The sequence below is a fragment of the Trichomycterus rosablanca genome, chromosome 25, assembly GCF_030014385.1.
Source record: "Trichomycterus rosablanca isolate fTriRos1 chromosome 25, fTriRos1.hap1, whole genome shotgun sequence".
In the NCBI taxonomy this organism is placed as follows: domain Eukaryota; kingdom Metazoa; phylum Chordata; class Actinopteri; order Siluriformes; family Trichomycteridae; genus Trichomycterus; species Trichomycterus rosablanca.
In genome coordinates this window covers 17,577,203-17,597,942 of record NC_086012.1, presented here as the reverse complement: position 1 = coordinate 17,597,942, position 20,740 = coordinate 17,577,203, and the positions used below count along the sequence as shown (strand labels likewise).

The 20,740-nt window shown below is 45.4% G+C and overlaps 4 protein-coding genes across 4 annotated transcripts; 2 read left to right on the top strand and 2 right to left on the bottom strand.

Moving 5' to 3' along the window:
- Window positions 1-222: 222 nt before the first annotated feature.
- On the bottom strand, window positions 223-5,978 carry cdc7 (cell division cycle 7 homolog (S. cerevisiae)). Its single transcript, XM_062987411.1, has 12 exons — window positions 5,929-5,978; window positions 5,435-5,557; window positions 5,105-5,191; window positions 4,420-4,555; window positions 4,218-4,311; window positions 3,969-4,111; window positions 3,068-3,305; window positions 2,325-2,417; window positions 2,051-2,232; window positions 1,880-1,962; window positions 1,115-1,264; window positions 223-1,019 (listed from the first exon to the last, which is right to left on the bottom strand). The coding sequence occupies exons 2-12, from the start codon at window positions 5,544-5,546 to the stop codon at window positions 697-699; spliced, it is 1,641 nt and encodes a 546-aa protein (XP_062843481.1). The 5' UTR covers window positions 5,547-5,557; window positions 5,929-5,978; the 3' UTR covers window positions 223-696.
- Window positions 5,979-6,468: 490 nt separating this feature from the next.
- tceanc2 (transcription elongation factor A (SII) N-terminal and central domain containing 2) lies at window positions 6,469-8,968 on the top strand. Its single transcript, XM_062987412.1, has 4 exons — window positions 6,469-6,611; window positions 7,320-7,461; window positions 7,855-8,051; window positions 8,536-8,968. Exons 1-4 carry the CDS (start codon window positions 6,510-6,512, stop codon window positions 8,728-8,730), a joined length of 636 nt encoding a protein of 211 aa, XP_062843482.1. The 5' UTR covers window positions 6,469-6,509; the 3' UTR covers window positions 8,731-8,968.
- A 420-nt stretch (window positions 8,969-9,388) lies between these two features.
- cdcp2 (CUB domain containing protein 2) lies at window positions 9,389-14,617 on the bottom strand. The gene is made up of 6 exons (XM_062987996.1): window positions 14,551-14,617; window positions 13,285-13,632; window positions 11,846-12,187; window positions 10,853-11,206; window positions 10,332-10,510; window positions 9,389-9,974 (listed from the first exon to the last, which is right to left on the bottom strand). Exons 1-6 carry the CDS (start codon window positions 14,615-14,617, stop codon window positions 9,663-9,665), a joined length of 1,602 nt encoding a protein of 533 aa, XP_062844066.1. The 3' UTR covers window positions 9,389-9,662.
- A 927-nt stretch (window positions 14,618-15,544) lies between these two features.
- On the top strand, window positions 15,545-20,687 carry mrpl37 (mitochondrial ribosomal protein L37). The gene is made up of 7 exons (XM_062987640.1): window positions 15,545-16,054; window positions 16,768-16,951; window positions 18,299-18,414; window positions 18,886-19,071; window positions 19,573-19,724; window positions 19,818-20,021; window positions 20,536-20,687. The coding sequence occupies exons 1-7, from the start codon at window positions 15,703-15,705 to the stop codon at window positions 20,611-20,613; spliced, it is 1,272 nt and encodes a 423-aa protein (XP_062843710.1). The 5' UTR covers window positions 15,545-15,702; the 3' UTR covers window positions 20,614-20,687.
- The last annotated feature ends 53 nt before the right edge of the window (window positions 20,688-20,740 follow it).

Genomic DNA, 20,740 nt, shown 5'->3' with positions numbered 1-20,740 from the left:
ACAAATAAAAGGCTGCTGTATGGTCCGCCGTAAAACACGTTTCTACCCTCACTGTCCATTTTATCAGCTCCACTTACCATATAGGAGCACTTTGTAGTTCTACAATTACTGACTGTAGTCTGTTTCTCTGCATTCAATGGTCAGGACCACCACAGAGCAGGTATTATTTAGGTGGTGGATGATTCTCAGCACTGCAGTGACACCGACATGGTGGTGGTGTGTTAGTGTGTTGTGCTCGTATGAGTGGATCAGACACAGCACTGTCCATGCTGGATTGAGAATAGTCCACCAACCAAAAACATCCAGCCAACAGCGTCCTGTGTCCACTGATGAAGGTCTAGAAGATGAGCGACTCAAACAGCAGCGATAGATGAGCGATCGTCTCTGACTTTACATCTACAAGGTGGACCGACTAGGTAGGAGTGTCTAATAGAGTGGACGGTGAGTGGACACGGTGTTTAAAAACTCCAGGAGCGCTGCTGTGTCTGATCCACTCATACCAGCACAACACACACTAACACACCACCACCATGTCCGTGTCACTGCAGTGCTGAGAATGATCCACCACCTAAATAATACCTGCTCTGTGGGGGTCCTGTGTAGAGAAACAGATGGACTACAGTCAGTAATTGTACAACTACAAAGGTTTGTTCCAGTCATTTACTCGGTTGCAGATATACATGATACTCTTACAATCTAATCACTGATGTCCTGAAACGCCGGATGCTGCAGCGCCACCTCCGCACTTATCCTGGTTGCTGGGTTCACATCCAGCAGTCTGTCCAACAGGTCGTACATGTCGTCAGGAACGCCGTGCCATCCCAGTTCGTGCAGTTCTGCAGACGTTTCGGCGTTCCCCGAGCCGCCCCGTCTCTCCGGCTGAGCGTCCGCGGGACGGCGCGAGGCCCGAGAGGCGGCCGGCGGGGAGTCGTCCTCGTGGGGCCGCGCCCCTCTCAGCGTCTCGCACAGGATCCTCAGGTCCAGGCGGGGAAGTTCGCAGCTGCACACCACCGCCTTGCCTGCGTGGTCGGACAGATCGGATGAAAACGAACCGACACATGACGTCTACCTATACCAGGAGGAACCGCTCGGCCGGACCACAATAAATACTCACCGAACTTCTTGGCTGCCTGTATCGTCTCCCTGGAGCCGCGGATGGTCATGATCTGGGTTAGGGCCACGAGGTCGTCGTTGGCCTTGAAAAACGGGTACCTGCCGCTCAGGAGAGAGAGCAGGATCACACCCGCCGACCACACGTCAATAGCTGCGGAGAAGAAAACAAACAACAAACAAGCTGTCTTCATATTTATGGCACGTCTCGTACTTGTCATTTCAATAGCAGTCGACTTGGTAAGAACGCTATTGGAGGGAGGGAAGGTTTGAAGACCCAGGGATGAAACTTTAAATTCCATTTCAGAATTAGGAAACACACCAGCGTAGCGTGCGTCTCTCCGTACGCGATACGGCTCTCTTGGTCAGGGCAGCAGAGGCGTTACAATCAACTGGCATCCCTACCCACCTAGACATTTCAATAGCAATCGACTTATGAGAACGTTATTGGGGGGTGGGTTTGAACACCCAGGGATTCTGAGAGCGAGGATTCTGGTGCTGTGCCGAAATCTGACACCTTTATCGAGCATGTGTTGCCAGTCTTACCCAACACTGGCACCCCTGGGCCTAAAGCCCTGGTGTCTAACAGACAGCTGGCTGTGTCTGAGGGAAGCGGGTCGACCGGGTTCATCAGCGCCGCTGCAAATACGACAGCTGCACAACAGCATAGCGTGTCTCTCCGTACGCGATACGGCTCTCTGGTCCGTGGCTGTACCTGGCATCCCTACCCAGTGGCATCGTTTTCATTGCATAGAAACGATCGCTTCACCTGTTCCTTGGTTCGGGCACTTGGTGAGAACCTCCGGAGCTCTGAATCCTGGAGTTCCTGCTCGCGGAGCCACTTGCTGTTTCCTACAGAGCAGAAACAACCCACAGACGTCACATCCTTCCTAAAAATCCAGCAGCTGTGACTGAATCTACAATCTGGTAGATCTTTTACCTGGACAGGCAGATGTTGCAGATGCGGTCGGTCATGTAGCAGTTGCAGGTCAGAGACGGGTTAACCGCGGCGGTTTTGGCTTTCTGCTCCGTCGCTAGAGCTTTCACGGGGAAAGGACGCCGTTTAGCGTGCACGAGCCTGCGCGACGCGTCGTCCGTCCTCGTTGGTTTCACCGCGAGTCCCTGTAACGAAAACATCGGGGTGTGAAGCACTTCAGGGGCAGCGAGACTTCAAGGGCTTCTCACGATCAGAACAGTGAGACAAAGATCTGAACCTCAGGTTTATCTGTGGGGTTCTTAGTGGAGTTTGCGCTGTTGAGGTTCCTCTCGCCGAACACGCGAGACGTTTTAGAAAGTCCCATTAGCTCCTGAGAAGCGAAAGACAAAGAGTCAATACAGCTGTGAGAGAGAACCGATAAGCAAGTAAACTTAACACTGAACTGAACCGAACTTATTAACGGTCCTTATTCATCACGTCTTATTAACACTCGAGTGAATTTGAGCAGACGAAACTTTCGACTGTCGAACGGTCAGCCCACCTCCGAGACCTCGAGCTCTCTAATTGAAATCTCAGCTCCGATATCGGACAGCTGGCCGCCTGATTCGCTCGATACTGCTGCGATTGCGGCCTCTGCTGGCCAATGGAGAGCAGTGCTTGACTCTACGTACACAATACTGATCCCCGTGTGGCCATCCTCGGTCAGGGTCGAGGTCATTTTTGGAAGAAAAGGAGAACAAGATGCTTGAATCCAGTACGATGTATGAGAAATTTGTATAAAAATTATGCCAATGGGTGCTTGGGTGAACCTCGGCAGTGCCACAGACCTGGCCGGCATCCGACAGCCACAACTGGGCGTGTCTGAGCGAGGGAGGATGGGGCAGAGTGTCTAAGTTACACCATCTTTTAACTGAAAGTAACCTTGATGAATAAGGGCCGTCGTTTAACCACACTGAGTCAGAAAACCACATTACACAAGAGGGAGAGAGAGAGAGAGAGAGAGAGAGAGTGTGCAGACACCTTGGTGTGTTTTGTGCGTGAGAGTGGAGACAGCCTTTTAACCGGTGCTTTTGTGGACAGGTGAGGTGCACAACTCCTGCCGTTAGGTGGTAAAGGAACTAACGGCTCTTTTCGCAGTGCTTGGGCAGACTGGTCTGTGGACCCACCACCTTTCTGAGATTTCGATTTTACCACCTTCAGGAGCTCGATCCGAGTGTCGGGGGTGCCCTGTGCCAGGCCGAAATCCACCAGTGCGTACCTGAGGAGATGGAAGGAAAGGAATTACAGAGCTACATAATAATTAAAGGATTTTAAGCCTAATACTGATAACGCAGCATTTTATTACATATTTAAAGGAGCTGAAAATGACTTTTTCTTAAGGGTGATATGGGTGTTGGATAGCTTTACACCTTCAATTAAATAAACCTAGGCTTTACCATTTTTTCTGTTCGAGTCACTGTTGTGTTTTAAAGATCTAATTTAATTTAGTCTGACCGTTATGCAGTAACTGGTATGATTGGAAAAGGGGGCAATTACCACTCTATTTTACCACCACTTTATCCTGGTCAGAGTCACAGTGGGTCCAATTTGCAATGCATTAACACCTCCACCCTCCCCACCACACCAATGGCCAGTCATGTCTGTCTGTAGCTACAGTAGAAGCGCTGTTGATTCAAACCCTGGATGCCAGCAGCAGTGAGCTAGCTTAATGTACCACTGTGCCACCGGGCTGCCTTGGAGAGTTAAATAATCACTTTAAACATACAACATGGGCTTGTTATTTAAAACACCAACCACCAATACCAGGAAATGTGTTAAACTTTACTTCAAATGAAAGTAAATCATGATTTTAGGCTTCTTTGAACAATTGCAGCCCTGGTGAAAGCACACGATAGCAAACGGGCACATTTATGGTTCGTACTTCTTCTCCCGCCGGTTATACAGGAAGTTGGTCGGCTTGATGTCCCGGTGGATGATGCCGAACTTGTGTATGTGCTTTAGGGCTTTGAGTAGATGGTAAACGTAGTGCCGCACCTCCTCCAAACTCATCGTGCCAACTATATCCTAGAAAGAATAAGGACATTTACGGACACACACACAACCACACACACAATTGAATCAGTGTGTGTGTGTGTGTGTAGATGCCAACTGGTACACTTTTTACACTTACAACAAAGGCCTGGTGTTCCACATAAGGCATGACGATCACCACGTGGTGCTCCTTTCTAAAGCAATATGTAACTCCCATCACGTTCTCCTTACCACTGCAGGATGGAAAACAAACTCTTATAATCTGGTCTCCAGAATCCAGGGAGCAGTTTTTGGGTCTGAATTAGGCATCAGTTATTAAGGTGTTATTAAGAAGCCCTCACCCAGCGACGGTTAAACACTGAAGCTCCGCCGCAATCCGCACCGGGTGGCTCGTAGGGATGAGATGCTTCAGTGCAAACTTCTCTCTCCGACCATCTCTCATCTGTGCCTCTCCCAGGTACACGGAGCTAAACGTACCTAAACAGATCAGAGCAGACCATGGTCACCATCACATTTCACATCTATACACACTGATGTATCAAACCACGACTGAGCACTTGTCGGCTCATGAAAGCCTGTTGATGCTGGACAGAAAACCAGGCCTGCAGACCTCAGTGCCAGTTTAAAAGTAATCACATTCTGTCCTTCCCCATGATTAGCTAGAGATCTGCGTTAGATCTCCCAGGACACACAAGAATCTAACTAAGTAGAAATGAATCTCAAAATCCCAGTGTGAAACTGAACTTGTGTACAAACTAGCACCGTTAATGACTAACCAATAAACACACAAAGATTATAATGGTCATTTTAATTCACTTTCAAGAGCAAATGCTTGATCTGAATTGAGAGCAGAGCTACAGCAGCAAAAGCACTTTCCGGAGAGGATTGATGGCTGGGAATTGGAAATGACTAGATTGGAACATAAAAGGGGGAAACATCCAGGGATAAAAAGTAAAATAAAAGTATAAAGACAAAACCAGTTATCGGTTACAGTAAAGTGGCAAAATTTGCATCTCTGGTACAAACCTTCTCCAATCTTGTCGGTGATTCGGAACACACTGGACAGCTGTGGCACAGACTCATACAGGTACTCAATGTCCAGCTCAACATCTCCTATGAACACACACACACACACACACACTTAAAACACAGGTAAACAAGAACATACTGTGTCAGATTCACTTGTAATTAAATAAATGAGGGTGGCCAGCTAACAGCTGGTTGAGGGGATGGGTTCGATTCCCACTTTTTTGAAAAATCTGCAAGTGGCTGCTCTAAACTGACTTGTAATGTACTGTAGAACTAATCAGTTAGTGAAAATACATAAATAATTCCGTTTAGTATGTTCGTACTTACTGGGGATTTTTCTTTTATTAGGCTCTTTTTGCTCCTTCTGTTGTTTGCAGTCATCCAAGCTTTGCATACTGCTGGTTGGTAATGATTGTGCACCTTCGTGCATGATGGACATACTTTAAATACCTGCAAAAATATTGTATTAAATATAATATTTACGTATTATAATTCTAATAATGTATGTAAGGCACCTAAATCACATAACTCCAATAGCTAAGTTAAAAACAAATAATGATCGCGTTCCAAACTGCTACTACTCATACATTGAGTGCACTAGATACGGAAACTTATGAATAACACAGCACAAAACTAGTGCGCCTCGATAGGGCATTAGATGAAAATTGGGACACATCCGAAAAGAAACATACAGTAATAACAAACTCCGAAATAATTTGATACACAATACACTATCGAACACGTAGCTAATAATTCACGTATTAAATATCTATTTTATCATTTTAACGTATTAAAGTTGTAATAAAGTATTAAAAACGTACTATTTGTTCGAGGTAATTCCGCAGCTAACTTGCTAACGTTCCTAAAAACTCGCGCTGAAACTGAGGTATTGATCACGTGACCAAATGTATACAAGTAGTAATACAAATCCTAAAGCTCGTTGAAATTGTATTTAGGATACATTTTTCATATTATAACTAAACTAAATCATATTAAAAGCACATATATGTAAATCGCGTGTGTGTTTATGTTTGTGTGTATATGTAGGTGTGTGTATTTATTAAACATTTAATTGTTTGTAGAACTTTTATTATGAAAATATTCCCATTACCGACCGTATCACCGGCTAGCTTTCTGGCTAGCTTTGTTTATAATTTTTTTTTATTATTGGCATTTTATTTATCTGCTATAGTTTGTTTAATCCAAATGTATATAAGCTGATTTTTTATTATTATTAAATGTAATGAAACAGACTGGAGTTTATTAAACAGAAGCAGTTTTGCTTCATGTTTTGTTTTGCTTCCTTACAGTCAGTGATGGAGCTTTTATAGAGCTGTTTCAATAAAAGACACCATAAACAATCAGAATTTATATATGAGATCATCAGTGTAAATATTTAAAAATGTATAAATTTGTGGTTCGTCTTTCAAAAGAGGATCAACCAAAGCAGACAACCAAATCTGAGGAGAGGGTTTACAAACAAACAACACTGGAGTCATTAAAGGTAAATACAGTCTTATTTACTTATTTGTTTTGATGATCTTCTACTTTTATAAATAATAAAGTAGTCTAGACCTTTACATACATGACATTCGTATGAATATTTAAAAACTTCTGATCAAATTCCATGTCTTTTTTTTATTTACAATCTGGTCCCACTGTGGTTCACGAGAAATGACATAAAGCTTCCACAAGGGGGCGTGTGCTTACAGATTCATTTAAATTTTTTTATTCTCTGCAACCCATTTTTTTGCCTTGTGACCCATATAAGGGCCCCATATGTCTATTTATTTTTATGTACACAATATTTTAATGTTAAGGATGTTAAGCAAATTTTCCTTGATGTTAAGTACATTCAATTGGCTTGTAACTCACTCACTCACTCATGTTTATCAAGTAGAAGATTTTCCACAACAAAAAGCCGTTAACACAGTATTTATGCACATCAGTGACAATATACTTTATTACATCTCTATGTTCCATTACCGTTTTATCCTGGTCAGTGTCACAGTGGACCTTGTTTCCCCGGGATCACTGGGCACAATGCAATTGTGCTAGTTAGGTGAAATATTGATTCTATAATAATATAGTTTTCATTTTAATATAATATTTTATTAATGTTCCTGTTTAAAAAACAATACACTTCATGAAAGAAATCTCAATATGCAGCTACAGTTCACACTGATGCATTTTGTTCGTCCTCCGTATACAGAGAGTGGTGGTGATCGAGGACATTGAAAGGTACAAGTCCATCCTGGAACTGCCCAGTCAGACCAAGGAGAACATGTTAATGGCACTAAGAGAGCTGGACAAGAAGGTGCCATCTGAAGAAGTCTTGAAGTCCACCAGGATTGGTAAGAAAGTGTCTTTACTTGGGGGTTGATTACGGCAAATCGAATGTCCTTTTATTTGGAAGCCCAGGTCCTGTTTGGTTGAAATGACTCTCCTTGAGAATCTACCGCTGGGATGGTGATTCTACTATGGGTTTCCTCAGTGTGCACAATTTCCTGTCACATTTAATAGGTAGATTGACTGCTCCAAACTGCCCCTAGGTGTGGAAGAGTGTGTTGTCCTGTACCATTTTTTTTATTGCTGCCTTGTGTCCAGTGTTTCTGAAAGGCACTAGATCACCATGACCATGACTCGGATGAACTGGCTATTAAAATTAACAAATCATAGAACGAATGAAAGATTCACTTCAAAAGTGCTCATTACTTAAGGAAATTGATCCTAGTTTCCTCTTTCAGGTCACACAGTGAACAGGCTGCGTAAGCATCACTCGGACCCTGAGGTGAAAGCGCTGGCACGAGACGTTTATACACACTGGAGGACGTTCATCCAGGAGAACGCCAACAAACCGTCTATAGAGGTTCGCTGTGATAAACAGACTGAGGGGCTGAGGAGCAACGCCAGGAAACTCCTCGCTGAGAGCACGGGATTACAGGTACCACTCACATCTGTACCTACTCCCACCATCGTCTTTCAAAGAAAAAGGGAACAAATGAATGTGGATTTGTACTGTGCCTTCTCTCCGGCTCTGTCCCAAACCACCTACTTACATATTACATCTGAAGGGGACATTAAAAATCACTAACTATTAGCCAAAACATACAGCTGAAGTCAAAGGTTTACACACTCTTGGTTGGTGCAGCGGTCAAACATGCAAGCACACAATCGCTAAGGCTTAATTCAAGCCCCACCCCTGTCAAGTTGCCACTGTTGGGCTCCTGAGCAAGGCCCTTAACCCTCATTTGCTCAAATACTGTATCATGTACAATGCTGATGATGATCTCCGGCTGTGTCCAAAACCACATCCTACTGTAATGCACATCAAAGCTTCTTCAAAAAAACGTGCAAGAACGTCCATGTGAAGCATCTCAGACCTCACAAGAATCGTCCCATAATTCCTTTCACCTCCCTTTCTGCAGGCCGACGACGCGCTGGTGGAGAACGTAGAGAGGGAGGTGTTCCACCAGTCATCACGGCTGATCAGCGGAGTCTACAGGAGGACCGTGAGGGCTCTGGTCTTCGCTCTCAAACATAAACCGGACCTGAGAGCGCAGCTGACGGCGGGGAGGATTCCAGTCAATGTGTTGGTCACCGATCACAAGAAGAAACAATAACACACGCAGAACTGATACACCAACACCTCAGAGTTTATCTTTAATGTTACGTGCTGCTCAGTGGAACTTTGTGTGAAGGATTTTTAATGCATTTTTGATGTTTTTAATCATTTTAAGCAAGAAAGTGGAACAGTTGTTACAGATGTTGATGCGATATGATTAGAGGGAATCCTGTTTTGAGTAAATGTTTGTGGTTTTTAATAATTTGGGAAGATTTTAAATAAAGAAACAAGTCCGGTGTGTCTATTCTCTCTGTTATGTGCTTTGTTTGACACTTTGAATCTCTCAGTCCTTTATTAACTCCCTTATTCACAAAGGTAAACATGGCAGATCCTTTTGTCTACTGGCTAACATCTAACAGAATGATAAACTTGACCACTAGAGCCAAAATTCTACTCTATGCACCTTTAATTATTGCTTTCGGCTGATCCGAGCACCTCTATACTCCTTTTTGGTTCACATTTTAAATTTGGGGGCGGCACGGTGGCTCGGTGGGTAGCACTGTCGCCTCACAGCAAGTGAGGGTTCGATCCCCAGACGGGGGCGGTCTGGGTCTTTTCTGTGCGGGGTTTGCATGTTTCCTTTCACAGTCCAAAAACATGCGGTCAGGTTAATTGGAGACACTGAATTGCCCTATAGGTGAATGTGTGTGTGTGTGTGTGTGTGCCCTGATATGGACCGGCACCCCGTCCAGGGTGTTCCTGTGTGCCTTGCGCCCATTGAAAAGCTGGGATAGGCTCCAGCACCCCCCGTGACCCTGATTGGATGAGCCGTTAAGAACGTGGGTGAGTTTTAATTTGGTCTCTTGCATTTTAGTCCTAAGTCTTGGTCTAACTGGGACTGTGTGAGTTCTGTTCACATTATTGGAACCGAATGTGCCACTGCCTGGCATCCCATGATGCATTGTTTTGAGTTTCTACGGAACGTCCAGTCTACAGAAGCACCAGCCAGACGATGGCGATCAGCATGAGGATGACGGCCAGCACGCAGACGCTGATGAAGACGATGTCGCTGGTCTCGTGAGCTTCCGTCTCCGCTCCCGCCACGTCCGTCTGGACCTTCGAGCGCTCGGCCAGGCGGGCCAGCTCGTCCAGGCGGATCCGGTCCTCCGCCGTGATGATGCTGACCGTGGCCACTTTCCTCTGAGCGTCGCACTGCACCTCGTACTCCTGGACGTCCCGCCGGCCGCCGTCCGAGAGGTCGATGTACAGCGTGTTCACCAGCATGGTGATGTTCCGGCGTTTCTGAAAACGGTGCAACAAAAACAAACTGGTACAGACACGGTGGCTGTTCTGATTTATACCACATGGCCAAAAGAATGTGGACACTTAACCTATTTCACAGTTTGTGAGGTTGTCCACTAATACTGGATGACAAGGCCCAATGCAAATCAGCGTTCCAGTTCATCCCAGTGGTGTTGAGGTCCAGTTTTTGTGCAGACCGCAGGAGTTCCTTCACTTTAAACCGCTGCCACAAAGTCCGAAGCAAATCATTCATTTCATATCCAGTAATTAAATGTATAGACTTGTTAGCAATGTGACAACAGGCGACAAAAGTGGTGTCCACATACTTTCGGGCCGTACGGTGCATGCCGTCTTTACCTGACCTGCGGTTCCACAGTTCACGAACCGAGCCAGGATCTTGTAGCCGGTCGCCGTCATGTGGGCGGAGCAGGACGGGTTTCCCAGGTACACTTTCTCACGGTCCAGCTGAGGCAAAGCATGCTGGGAGATCTGGATCTGGAACTCGGTTCTGGTGCAGCTCACGTTGACTGGTACCACTGGTTGAGGGCGGCACAAAAAAAATACACTTATTTCACTTGCATGTGGAAGACACGAGGAGAACATGCAAACTCCACACAGAAAGGACCCGGACCGCTCCACCTGGGAATCGAACCCAGGACCTTCTTGCTGTGAGGAGACAGTGCTACCCACCGAGCCGCTTCACTAATAGCACTCCTTAATAGCAGTAAGCGCAGCACGGTGCCTCACAGCAAGAACGTCCTGGGTTTGATTGCCAGGTGGAGCGGTCCAGGTCCTTTCAGTGTGAAGTTTGCATGTTCTCCCCGTGTCTGTGTGGGTTTCCTCCCAAAGTGTGTAAACCATGACGTTAAAATCCTCACCTCCGGTGTAGGTAGCCGTGAAGCCCCTGAAGGCCACGTTCCTGTCCGTGTCGAGGACCACCAGCATCTTGTTTGTGCTGGACGTCAAAGCGGGAGGCTGCTCCGTCCCACACCAGTGCCCCAGCACGGGGTCAGTCCGGTCACCCCCGTCATACACCGACACCGAGTCGAAATCGCAGGAACCGGTCAGGCTGTTCCGATCCTCCAGCTCCAGCGCCGGGAAGAACAGCTTGATCCTGTAACCCGGCGCCAGCACCACGCTCCAGTGGCAGTTCATGTTGTTGGGGTAGATGCCGGGGTGGTTCGGGCTGGTGAAATTCCCACGGATGGTCCTGAACACCTGCTGGCACTCGCCTTCCGAAAATATGGGGTTTGTTTCGAAAAAATGTACAAGAATATAGGGTTAGGGTTCATTCATTCATTTATGTATAAGCATTACTTCATCCTGGTCAGGGTTGTGGTGAGTTGGTGCCTCCTGAAAACACAGGGAGCAAGGTGGGAACCAGGGGTTCACATACTTTTGACAGCCTGGACTGTGAATGATTGATTCATGTATAATAGTTTGTACAGTAATTAACCTGTTCAACCCCGAGTCTGTATGAGTTTAGCATGTTCTCCCATATTCCTCCCACCCCCTGCACAAGCATGCGAAAGGTGGATTGCATTCTGACCCTGCGTGAGCAGGTAAATTAATGTGCGGTGTTTCCGGTTGGCTCTGCACCCAGTGTGGCCTTGACCAGGTTGAAGCGGCTAGACAATATGAACAAATGAAGAATGTTGAATCTTAATGAGGGTTCGAATCTTAAGTAGTGCTACCGGCCGGTCGGGCGCCTGCATACAGACACGATGAGCTATGTCTGGGTTTATTCAGTGGCATGATTAACGTCCTGTCGGGGTGTGTTACTGTATTGTGTCCAGTGATTCTAGGGAAACCGGACCCACCGCAACCCTGATCAGGAAACAGTAAAAAACAGAGCGAGTGTCCGGTCTCACCTGAGTAATAGTGAGCTTTAAATCCTCGTCCTCCGATGTTGAAGTCTGACCTGAACATGACCAGCAGCTGATTGGTGGTCGTCACGGTGACCGGTGGTCTCTCATTACTGCAGTAGTTACCGAGGTGACGGTGTTGAACCGTCGGACCGTCGAACAGCGCCACGTAGTCGAAGTTACATCCGTCGTTGTTCTCCAGCTGGAAGTCCAGGAACTCCAGAGTGACCACACTGCGGTTGGACACCAGCACCGTCCACCAGCACTCGGCGTTGTTACTGTACTCGTGAGGGTATCCGGGACTGGAGATCACGCCCGAGAGTCCCGTCAGCACCCCGCCACACATATCTGTACAGGAGAGAACGACCAGGAGGGGGCGGTCAGGAGCGCTGACCTCCTGTATCAGCTGCATCGCTAAGATGGTTAATTATGATAGTGGTAAAATACTCTAGCTCACTACTGCTGAGATCTGGGTATCCAGGGTTCAAATCTCAGCGGTGCTATCGGCCGGTCGTGCGTCTGTGCAGACTAATATTGGGGAGGGTGGTAACCAAAACAGCCTAGCTATTGGGAGGCGTAAAAACTGTGCCAAGAAAAAAGAAATTGATAAATGAATGAAAAGAACAAAAATAAATAAATAAATAAATAAATAAAAAATAAGAAAAAAGAAAGAAAGAAAGAAAGAAAAGAAAGAAAAGAATTAGGAAAAAATAAAAAAGAATGAATAAAACAAATAAAAGAAAAAATAAAGAAAAAATAAATTCATTAATCAAGAATAAATAAAGAAATTAAAAAAATTAAAAATAAAGAAATTAAAAAATACGAAATAAAAAATAAAGAAATAAAGAAAAAATAAAGAAATAAGTGAAGAAACAAAAAAGAAATAAAAAAGAAATAAACAAAAAATAAAGAAAACATAAAGTAATGAATAAATGAAAAGAATAAAATAAATACATTTATGAATTAATCAAGAATAAATGAAGAAATAAAAAAGAAATAAAGAAAAAATAAAGAAATACAAACATAAAAATTAATAAATAAATAAAAAATTAATAAATAAATAAAGAAACAGAAATAAAGAAAAAAGAAATAAATAAAAAATCAAGAAATTAATGAATGAAAAGAATAAAAGAAAGAAAGAAATAATAAATAAATAAATTTACCAAAATAATCATCTAAGTTGTTGTCTAAGCAGGGTAGTGCTGGACTGGTAATCAGAAGGTTCCTGGTTCAAGCCCCAGCACTGCTAGTTTGTCATTGTTGGGCCCCTGAGCAAGGCCCCTGAATGCTCAAATGCTTGGATTGTATTCGGTTACAGTTGTTAGTGGCTTTGAATAAAAGCCAGCAGTTGTTGTCAGATTATAATATAGATATGAAACCCCAAATCAATCTGAGAAGGCTTTTGACAAGACTTTGAAGGATGTCTGTGGGAATTTGTGCCTCACCTTTCTTGTACCCCAGCAGGAAGCCCGTGTACGCCACGTGTCGATCGGAGTGGAAGATGATGGACATGATGTTCCAGGAGGAGCTGAAGCATGGAGGCGAGGCGTCCCCGCAGAACCTCCCCAGCAGGTTCCCCTCGTCCTCCGCCACGCCGTTGTAGATCTTTACGTAATCGTAGGCGCAGTCGGGGTGGAACTCCAGCTGGAAGTGATGGAACGTCAGGAGCACCGAGGAACCCTCGGACACCACGATCAGCCAGGAGCAGTCCACGTCGTAGGGGTAGAGACCGGGGAAGTTGGGGCTGGAGATGTTCCCGCCGGAGCTGGAGAGGATCCCTCCACATTTAACACCTAGAGGGAGAAGAACGGGTACGAGAGACGTGAGTTACGTTTGGATAAAGTTTGTGAACCCTCTGATTTATATACAGTCCTGGATGGATTAAGTATGTTCTCTACAGGTACAAACCTAATCCAAACTGTGAAGCATGGTGGAGGAAGCACCAAGGTTTAGATTTGCTTTGCTTTCTCCACTTACCATATAGAAGCACTTTGTAGTTCTACAATTACTGACTGTAGTACATCTGTTTCTCTACATGCTTTGTTACCTCCTTTCATGCTGTTCTTCAATGGTAAGGACCCCCACAGGACCACCACAGAGCAGGTATTATTTAGGTGGTGGATCATTCTCAGCACTGCAGTGACACTGACATGGTGGTGGTGTGTTAGTGTGTGTTGTGCTGGTATGAGTGGATCAGACACAGCAGCGCTGCTGGAGGTTTTAACCACCTCACTGTCACTGCTGGACTGAGAATAGTCCACCAACCAAAAATATCCAGCCAACAGCGCCCCGTGGGCAGCGTCCTGTGACCACCGATGAAGGTCTAGAAGATGAGCGACTCAAACAGCAGCAATAGATGAGCGATCGTCTCTGACTTTACATCTACAAGGTGGACCAACTAGGTAGGAGTGTCTAATAGAGTGGACAGTGAGTGGACACGGTGATCCACTCATACCAGCACAACACACACTAACATCCACTCCCTAAATAATACCTGCTCTGTGGTGGTCCTGTGGGGGTCCTGACCATCGAAGAACAGGGTGAAAGCAGGTTAAAAAAGCATGCAGAGAAACAGATGGACTACAGTCAGTAATTGTAGAACTACAAAGTGCTTTTATATGGTAAGTGAATGTTATGTTATGGTTGATCGGTGTACATATAGGTGAGGTTCCCAAGGGTGATTATAGTCCAGACGACGGGGTGAGACGTACCTTTTTTGGAAGCAACCTTTCCAAACATGCAGAGCAGGTGAAGATAAACCACAATCCTCAAACCCATGCTGTGACTCTTCAACTCCGTCACACTTCACACTCCGTACACGAGGTGAGACAAGAGAGGAGTTAGGGAGTTAGTTCTGTGTTCTGAAAGAGAGCCGGAGGATAAAAGCAGACGCGGGAACACGGCGGGCGAAGCCTGAACGAGGAACGTGATACGGGGATGGCTGAAGAGGGGGTCAGCGTTCACCTTCTCCTCTAAATTTTAATGAATAGGATCAAGTTCACACTGTTCACCAACCTCCGTTACTCTGTTCTTCTGGGACAATCAGGAAAAACACTGGGTACACGGGTACGGGGCACAATTAAACCCTGGACAGGGTGCCCAAAGATCACACACTCACCCCCTCAGTTACACCAAGGGTCAAAGTGGAAGTCCATCAGTCCAGCTCAAAGTCAGGAGCAACGAGGATCAGCCAAGAATATTTAACATGGTCTGGGTGGTAGAAGGCTGGGAATTTTGAGCTTGAGTGGTTTTCACTGGAGGTAGACAGGATTTCTCAGCCAATCCACCTACTGGCATGTTTATTTAAAGGTGGGGAACCCCTATTCATGACACATTTACATTTTCAGCATTTAGCGGACGCTTTTATCCAAAGCGACTTCCAGTACTGTGACAGTATACTGTCTGAGCAATTGAGGGTTAAGGGCCTCGCTCAATGGCCCCAACAGTGGTGGGATTTGAACCAGCGACCTTCTGATTACTAATCCAGTACCTAAAACACTAGGCTACAACTGCCCTCTGATACTACAAGATTCGTGTTATTAATACCATTTACATTTACAGCATTTTGGCAGATGATTTTATCCTTGACTGAATACAGTTCAAGCAATTGAGAATTAAGGGCCAGTGGTGGGGTTGAACCGACAACCTTCTGATTACTACACTAGTACTTTAACCACACCAGTGATGACCAGCAGGTTGCAGTAATGAGCTCCCAGTCTCATGGTGGTGGAAGAAGAGACTCCAGAGCATCATGGCGACCTCCTGAAGGAAAGCAGATCTACAATGTCACATGTCTCTGATTATTATTATTATTATTTATATGATTAATAAAGAGATTCAGTCGTTATTAAACATTCTGCACCATGTTCAGTGCCAGTGTGCGCAGGTTGGCAGCGGGTACAGTGGGCACAGTGGGTACAGTGGGCACCAGCCCAGTATCGGAGGTTAAACGCTTTATATCGGTCAGTTCGTGTCTTTGTGCTAAAATCGCATCCAGGAAGAAACCGCATCATGTTCCTGAGATCAGCGGCCTGCAGAAGATCACCTACGCCGACAGGATGCACTACGTTCCCGGCCTGGCCAAGCCGGTGTTCCCGGACTGGGAGAGAGACTGGAACGATCCGAGCCGGTACCGGTCACCCCCAGCAGAGCACATGAGGCTGTACAGAGAGAAACCGTGTTACATCTACAACCAGAGGACCAACCCGCTGGAAGGTGGGTAACGAGCATCACATACTGGTACTGGTGCTGGTACCGTGCTGGTGGGTGTACTGGTAAATATACAGGCACCATATTGGTGTGTGTACTGGTGGGTGTACAGGTGAGTGTATATGTGGGTGTGCATACTGGTGGCTATACATGTAGATGTATTAGTGGGTGTACTGGGGGATGTACAGCTACCAAACTGGTGTGTGTGCGGGTGGGTGTATCGGTGGATGTACTGGTGGGTTTACCTGTGTGTACTGGTGGGTGTACTGGTGTGTTTAATGGTGGATGTATTAGTGTACAGGTGGGTGTACAGGTGGATGTACACATAAGTGTACAAATAGATGTACTGGTTGGTGAATAGGTGGGTGCACTTGTGTGGGTGTACTGGTTGGTGCACTGGTGGATGTAATGGTGGATGTACATTTAATCATTTTTACCAACTGCTTCAAACTGATCAGGTCTCAGGTGAGTCCAGTGTCATCCAGAGACCCCTGCAGTTACTTAGCTAACTTTGTGGGTATACAATTACTAACTGTAATCATATTGAAGTAAATGAAAATGGACTATAATACTCCTGCTAATGGTTGTGTATGTTGTTCTGATATGTGTGTATCTGCTACACAGATCAACAGATGGGCTACAGTTAGTAATTGTATATCCACAAAGTGCATCTACTGTATATGGTAGGTGTATATATCTAATCCTTTCTCCCTGTGTAGGTGTTAGACAGGCGCTTTGGCTCACCAAGTCCAAAATGATCGAGGGTTTCCCCGCTCAGCTCCTGGCACTAACCGAGAATCCAGCCAATCAGATCGAGAATCAGGACGAGAGGGTGCAGGACGCCATCAGACACGCCCGGTTCTGGGACACCAGTGAACCCAGGCCTCCGAGAGAACGATTCTGGTGAGTGATGTGATGCGTGTAGCCGTATTTTGCCGCGTGTCTGTTAGTATGCTGGTACCCCACGGTGCCCACCGTCCCGTTGCCAGTGACATTTGGCTCTGCGCCGTTCCGACCGCGCGCTGAATTTAATGACGGGGGATTAAACGTGGCGCAGCAGACCCGGCAGGCAGGGGGCAGCGCTCTGAGCCTTTATTAATTAATTCTGCCAGCGGGGGGTCCAGCTTTCACTGGATCCTCCTCAGCGAGGCTTTGATAGGCCTGGTCACCCCCCGAACTTCTGCTCTTTGGTGACCTTTCATCTGCGGCGCGGTCCGGAGAGACGCAGGAGCAGAAAGGCCACGTCGTACGCTGACATTTCGCTCCGGGGCTTTAATGACGTGAACGGCGTTATTTTACGCGTTTTTGCTTTCGCACACGTTTTTGCTTTCGCTCGCGTTTACGAAACGTCACGAGGCACAAAATAAACGGACGAGTGCAAATGTGCCTCTGTTATGGTCCAAAACTTCACCATGTGGACGTCCCTCCTAATCATAAATAAAATTTAAGCTGTCGCTCGGGTTTACATACAGATTCCTGCTGGCCAAGGCTCTTTTCTGCACACCAAGAGCGACATGGTTTGATAAGGTTGGTGTGGAGGAACTCCAGTTGACCTCAATCCCACCAAACAGTTTGGGGATGAACTAGACTTCTGACTAAATGGGCACAACTTCCAACAGACACACACTCCAAAAAAAAGAGTAAAGGCTGTTAGAGCCGTACAGTGGGAAGGATTTAGGCTCATGGCCAGGCGTCCTTATAATTTTGGCTCTGTAGTGTGTGAAGCTCTTGTAATAGATATAATAATATTAATGATAATAATAATAATAGTAATATTAATAATAATAATAATATTAATAATAATAATGATAATAATAATATTAATAATAATAGTAATATTAATAATAATAATAATAATATTATTATTAATAATAATAATAATGATAATAATAATAATAATAATAATAGTAATAATAATAATAATAATAATAATAATAATATTATTAATAATAATAATGATAATAATAATAATAATAATAATAGTAATAATAATAATAATAATAATAATAATAATAATATTAATAATAATAATGATAATAATAATATTAATAATAATAGTAATATTAATAATAATAATAATAATATTATTATTAATAATAATAATAATGATAATAATAATAATAATAATAATAATAGTAATAATAATAATAATAATAATAGTAATATTAATAATAATAATAATAATAATATTATTAATAATAATAATGATAATAATAATAATAATAATATTTTCCCTCTGTTGCTCTGCAGTCCGTCTCTCTTACACAGCCTGCTCCACCTGTGCCGAGGATTACAGGTCACCTATCCGGCGCTGGCACACAGGATGCTGGCAGAGGAATACAGCCTGGCAGCCAGCTGGAGCAGAGGTACGTACCCACTGATACACACAACAGCGTACACTATACAGCCAGAAGTATTCGGACACCTGACTATGAGCTTGTCGGACATGTTTTGACTAAACAGGCACAAGTTCCCACAGACGTTCTTCAGAATCTTGTGAGAAGGCTTCTCACAGGAGAGGCGACTTTCATAGCTGAGAAACAGGGCGTCCAAAAAGCTCATATTCAGGTGCCAAATACTTTGGGCCATATAGTGTTTGTACATGGGGGTGCTTGGGTGGCACTACCTCTGAAATCCAGGGTTCGAATCTGGAATCTGAATCCGCTGTGGCAAAAGAAGAAAAAAATTCTAGCTTTTTTATAAAGTACGTGCAGTTACACATCATGTCCAGATTGACACGTACAGCATGAGTGGTGAGATTCCGCGTCCGTCGTAATCCCCATTTTCTGATCCTTTGGTTTCGGTAGTGACTGATGGGATTTGTTCCCTCCCCTCAGGTGAAGACCAGTTTCAGGTACGAGGTCGGAACGGGCTCCTGCTGAACAGCGCAGCTCCTCTTCCTGCTCTGGCCGGGGACGAGGAGGTCGGCGCCACGTCCGCTCACGTCCTGGAGACCTTCTACCCCATCGCGCCCACCATCGACCTGCAGTGCGCCAACGTCTACGATCTCAAGAACGACACCGGTAAGGTGCCACTTCACGCCCAGACCTCCCACATGCCGTTGCGGTGGGTGCTGTTCACTTGGCACCCAGGAGAGGTCGCCAGTCCATCACAGGGTACACACTCATACCTAGGGGCAAGTTTCTTATCCCCATGTCTTTGGATTGGAAAAGGAAACCCACACAGACACCGGGAGAACATGCAAACTCCACACAGAAAGGACCCAGACCTCTCCACCTGGGATTCAAACCAAGTACCTTCTTTCAGTGAGCCACTGTCCCACCCACACAGGCAGTAATTGACTATACGGCTTGCTGGGTTGTTTTTTTATGGCAATATAATCATTTTTAATCCCCTATTGCATCTCCGTGCTGGCCGAGAAGAGCCACAGACTAGCACCCGCTCTCTCCGACGCGTATGCGGTCGCAGCCCCTTTTAAACCCAGTTATGAGCAGCGTCTGAATATTTATAGCCCAAAAAAATGTGATTGTTAATTGATATGTCTGGTGTGTGTGTGTGTGTAGGTTTCAGACAGGATTACCCGTACCCCCACGCTCACACCCTGTACGTGACGGAGGCCGGAGACACCCCCAAACTCCTCGCCGAGCAGCTCCGCGCTAAACTCGTCATGTTTGCTTTCGGGAACGCCCTCGCCCGCGCCCGGGCTCAGTACGGGGTAACGATCAATTCATATCGAATCATGAAATTTACTTCGTTAGCAGTTGTGATTCGGTTCTTAACTATTCGCCCCCCCCTCCTCTCCCTACAGAACCAGTCTCAGGTGCTGGAGAAGCCCATCGTGGTGCAGGGCGTGGCCACTAACGGGCGCCTCTTCCAGTTCGTGGTTTTCCAGCTGAACACCACGGATCTGGAGTCGGACGGCGGCGTGAAGAACCTGGCGTGGGTCGACGCCGATCGGCCGCTGTACGACTTCGCCAAGATCCGGCCCTTCATCAAGAAGAAGGTGGTGAAGGTGGGTACTTCATCAGATCACGGGCGTGATTTGGGTGCACACACACAGGGAGAACATGCAAACTCTACAGCCATCGTGCCACCCCCACAGTCCCAGATTTAGGTGCACAGAATAGAAATTCTACATACTAATATCACTATATGGACAAAAGTATTGGGACGCACCTTCTAACTATTGAATGCATGTGTGTTTTAGCCATAAGAATCGCTAACAGGTGTATTAAATCAATTATATAAAGGATATGGAAGCAACAGTTTAGGGAAGGCCCTTCCCTGTTCCAGCATGAAGCAAGCACATATTCCCACAGGCTGTTTCTTTAGCTGAAAAGATCACACAGAAGTCATTATTTTAATATGGACGTCTGACGAGCTCATGGTCAGGTGTCCGAATACTTTTGGTCGTACAGTGTGTCAAAAAAATCCTCATTCCTGATTGGCTGTCAAAGTTTACAGTTTTGAGCATCTGGAATCTAGATGTTCCTCCTCACGAGCCCGTGTCCCTCTCTCGTCCTCAGGTTCCTGCTGGTCTGTCCGGATATCAGCCCGACACCTTCCGGAAATTCCTGGCGCTCTACCTCAACGGAGTGGCGTAAAAAACAAACAAACAATCCTTTGATGTTTTTCATGTATCATAGTTTACTGTCCAAATAAAAAGAATAAAATTATACGATATATTGTACGATGTTTTTTTTTTTCTGAGACCGAGTTTGTATCAATACT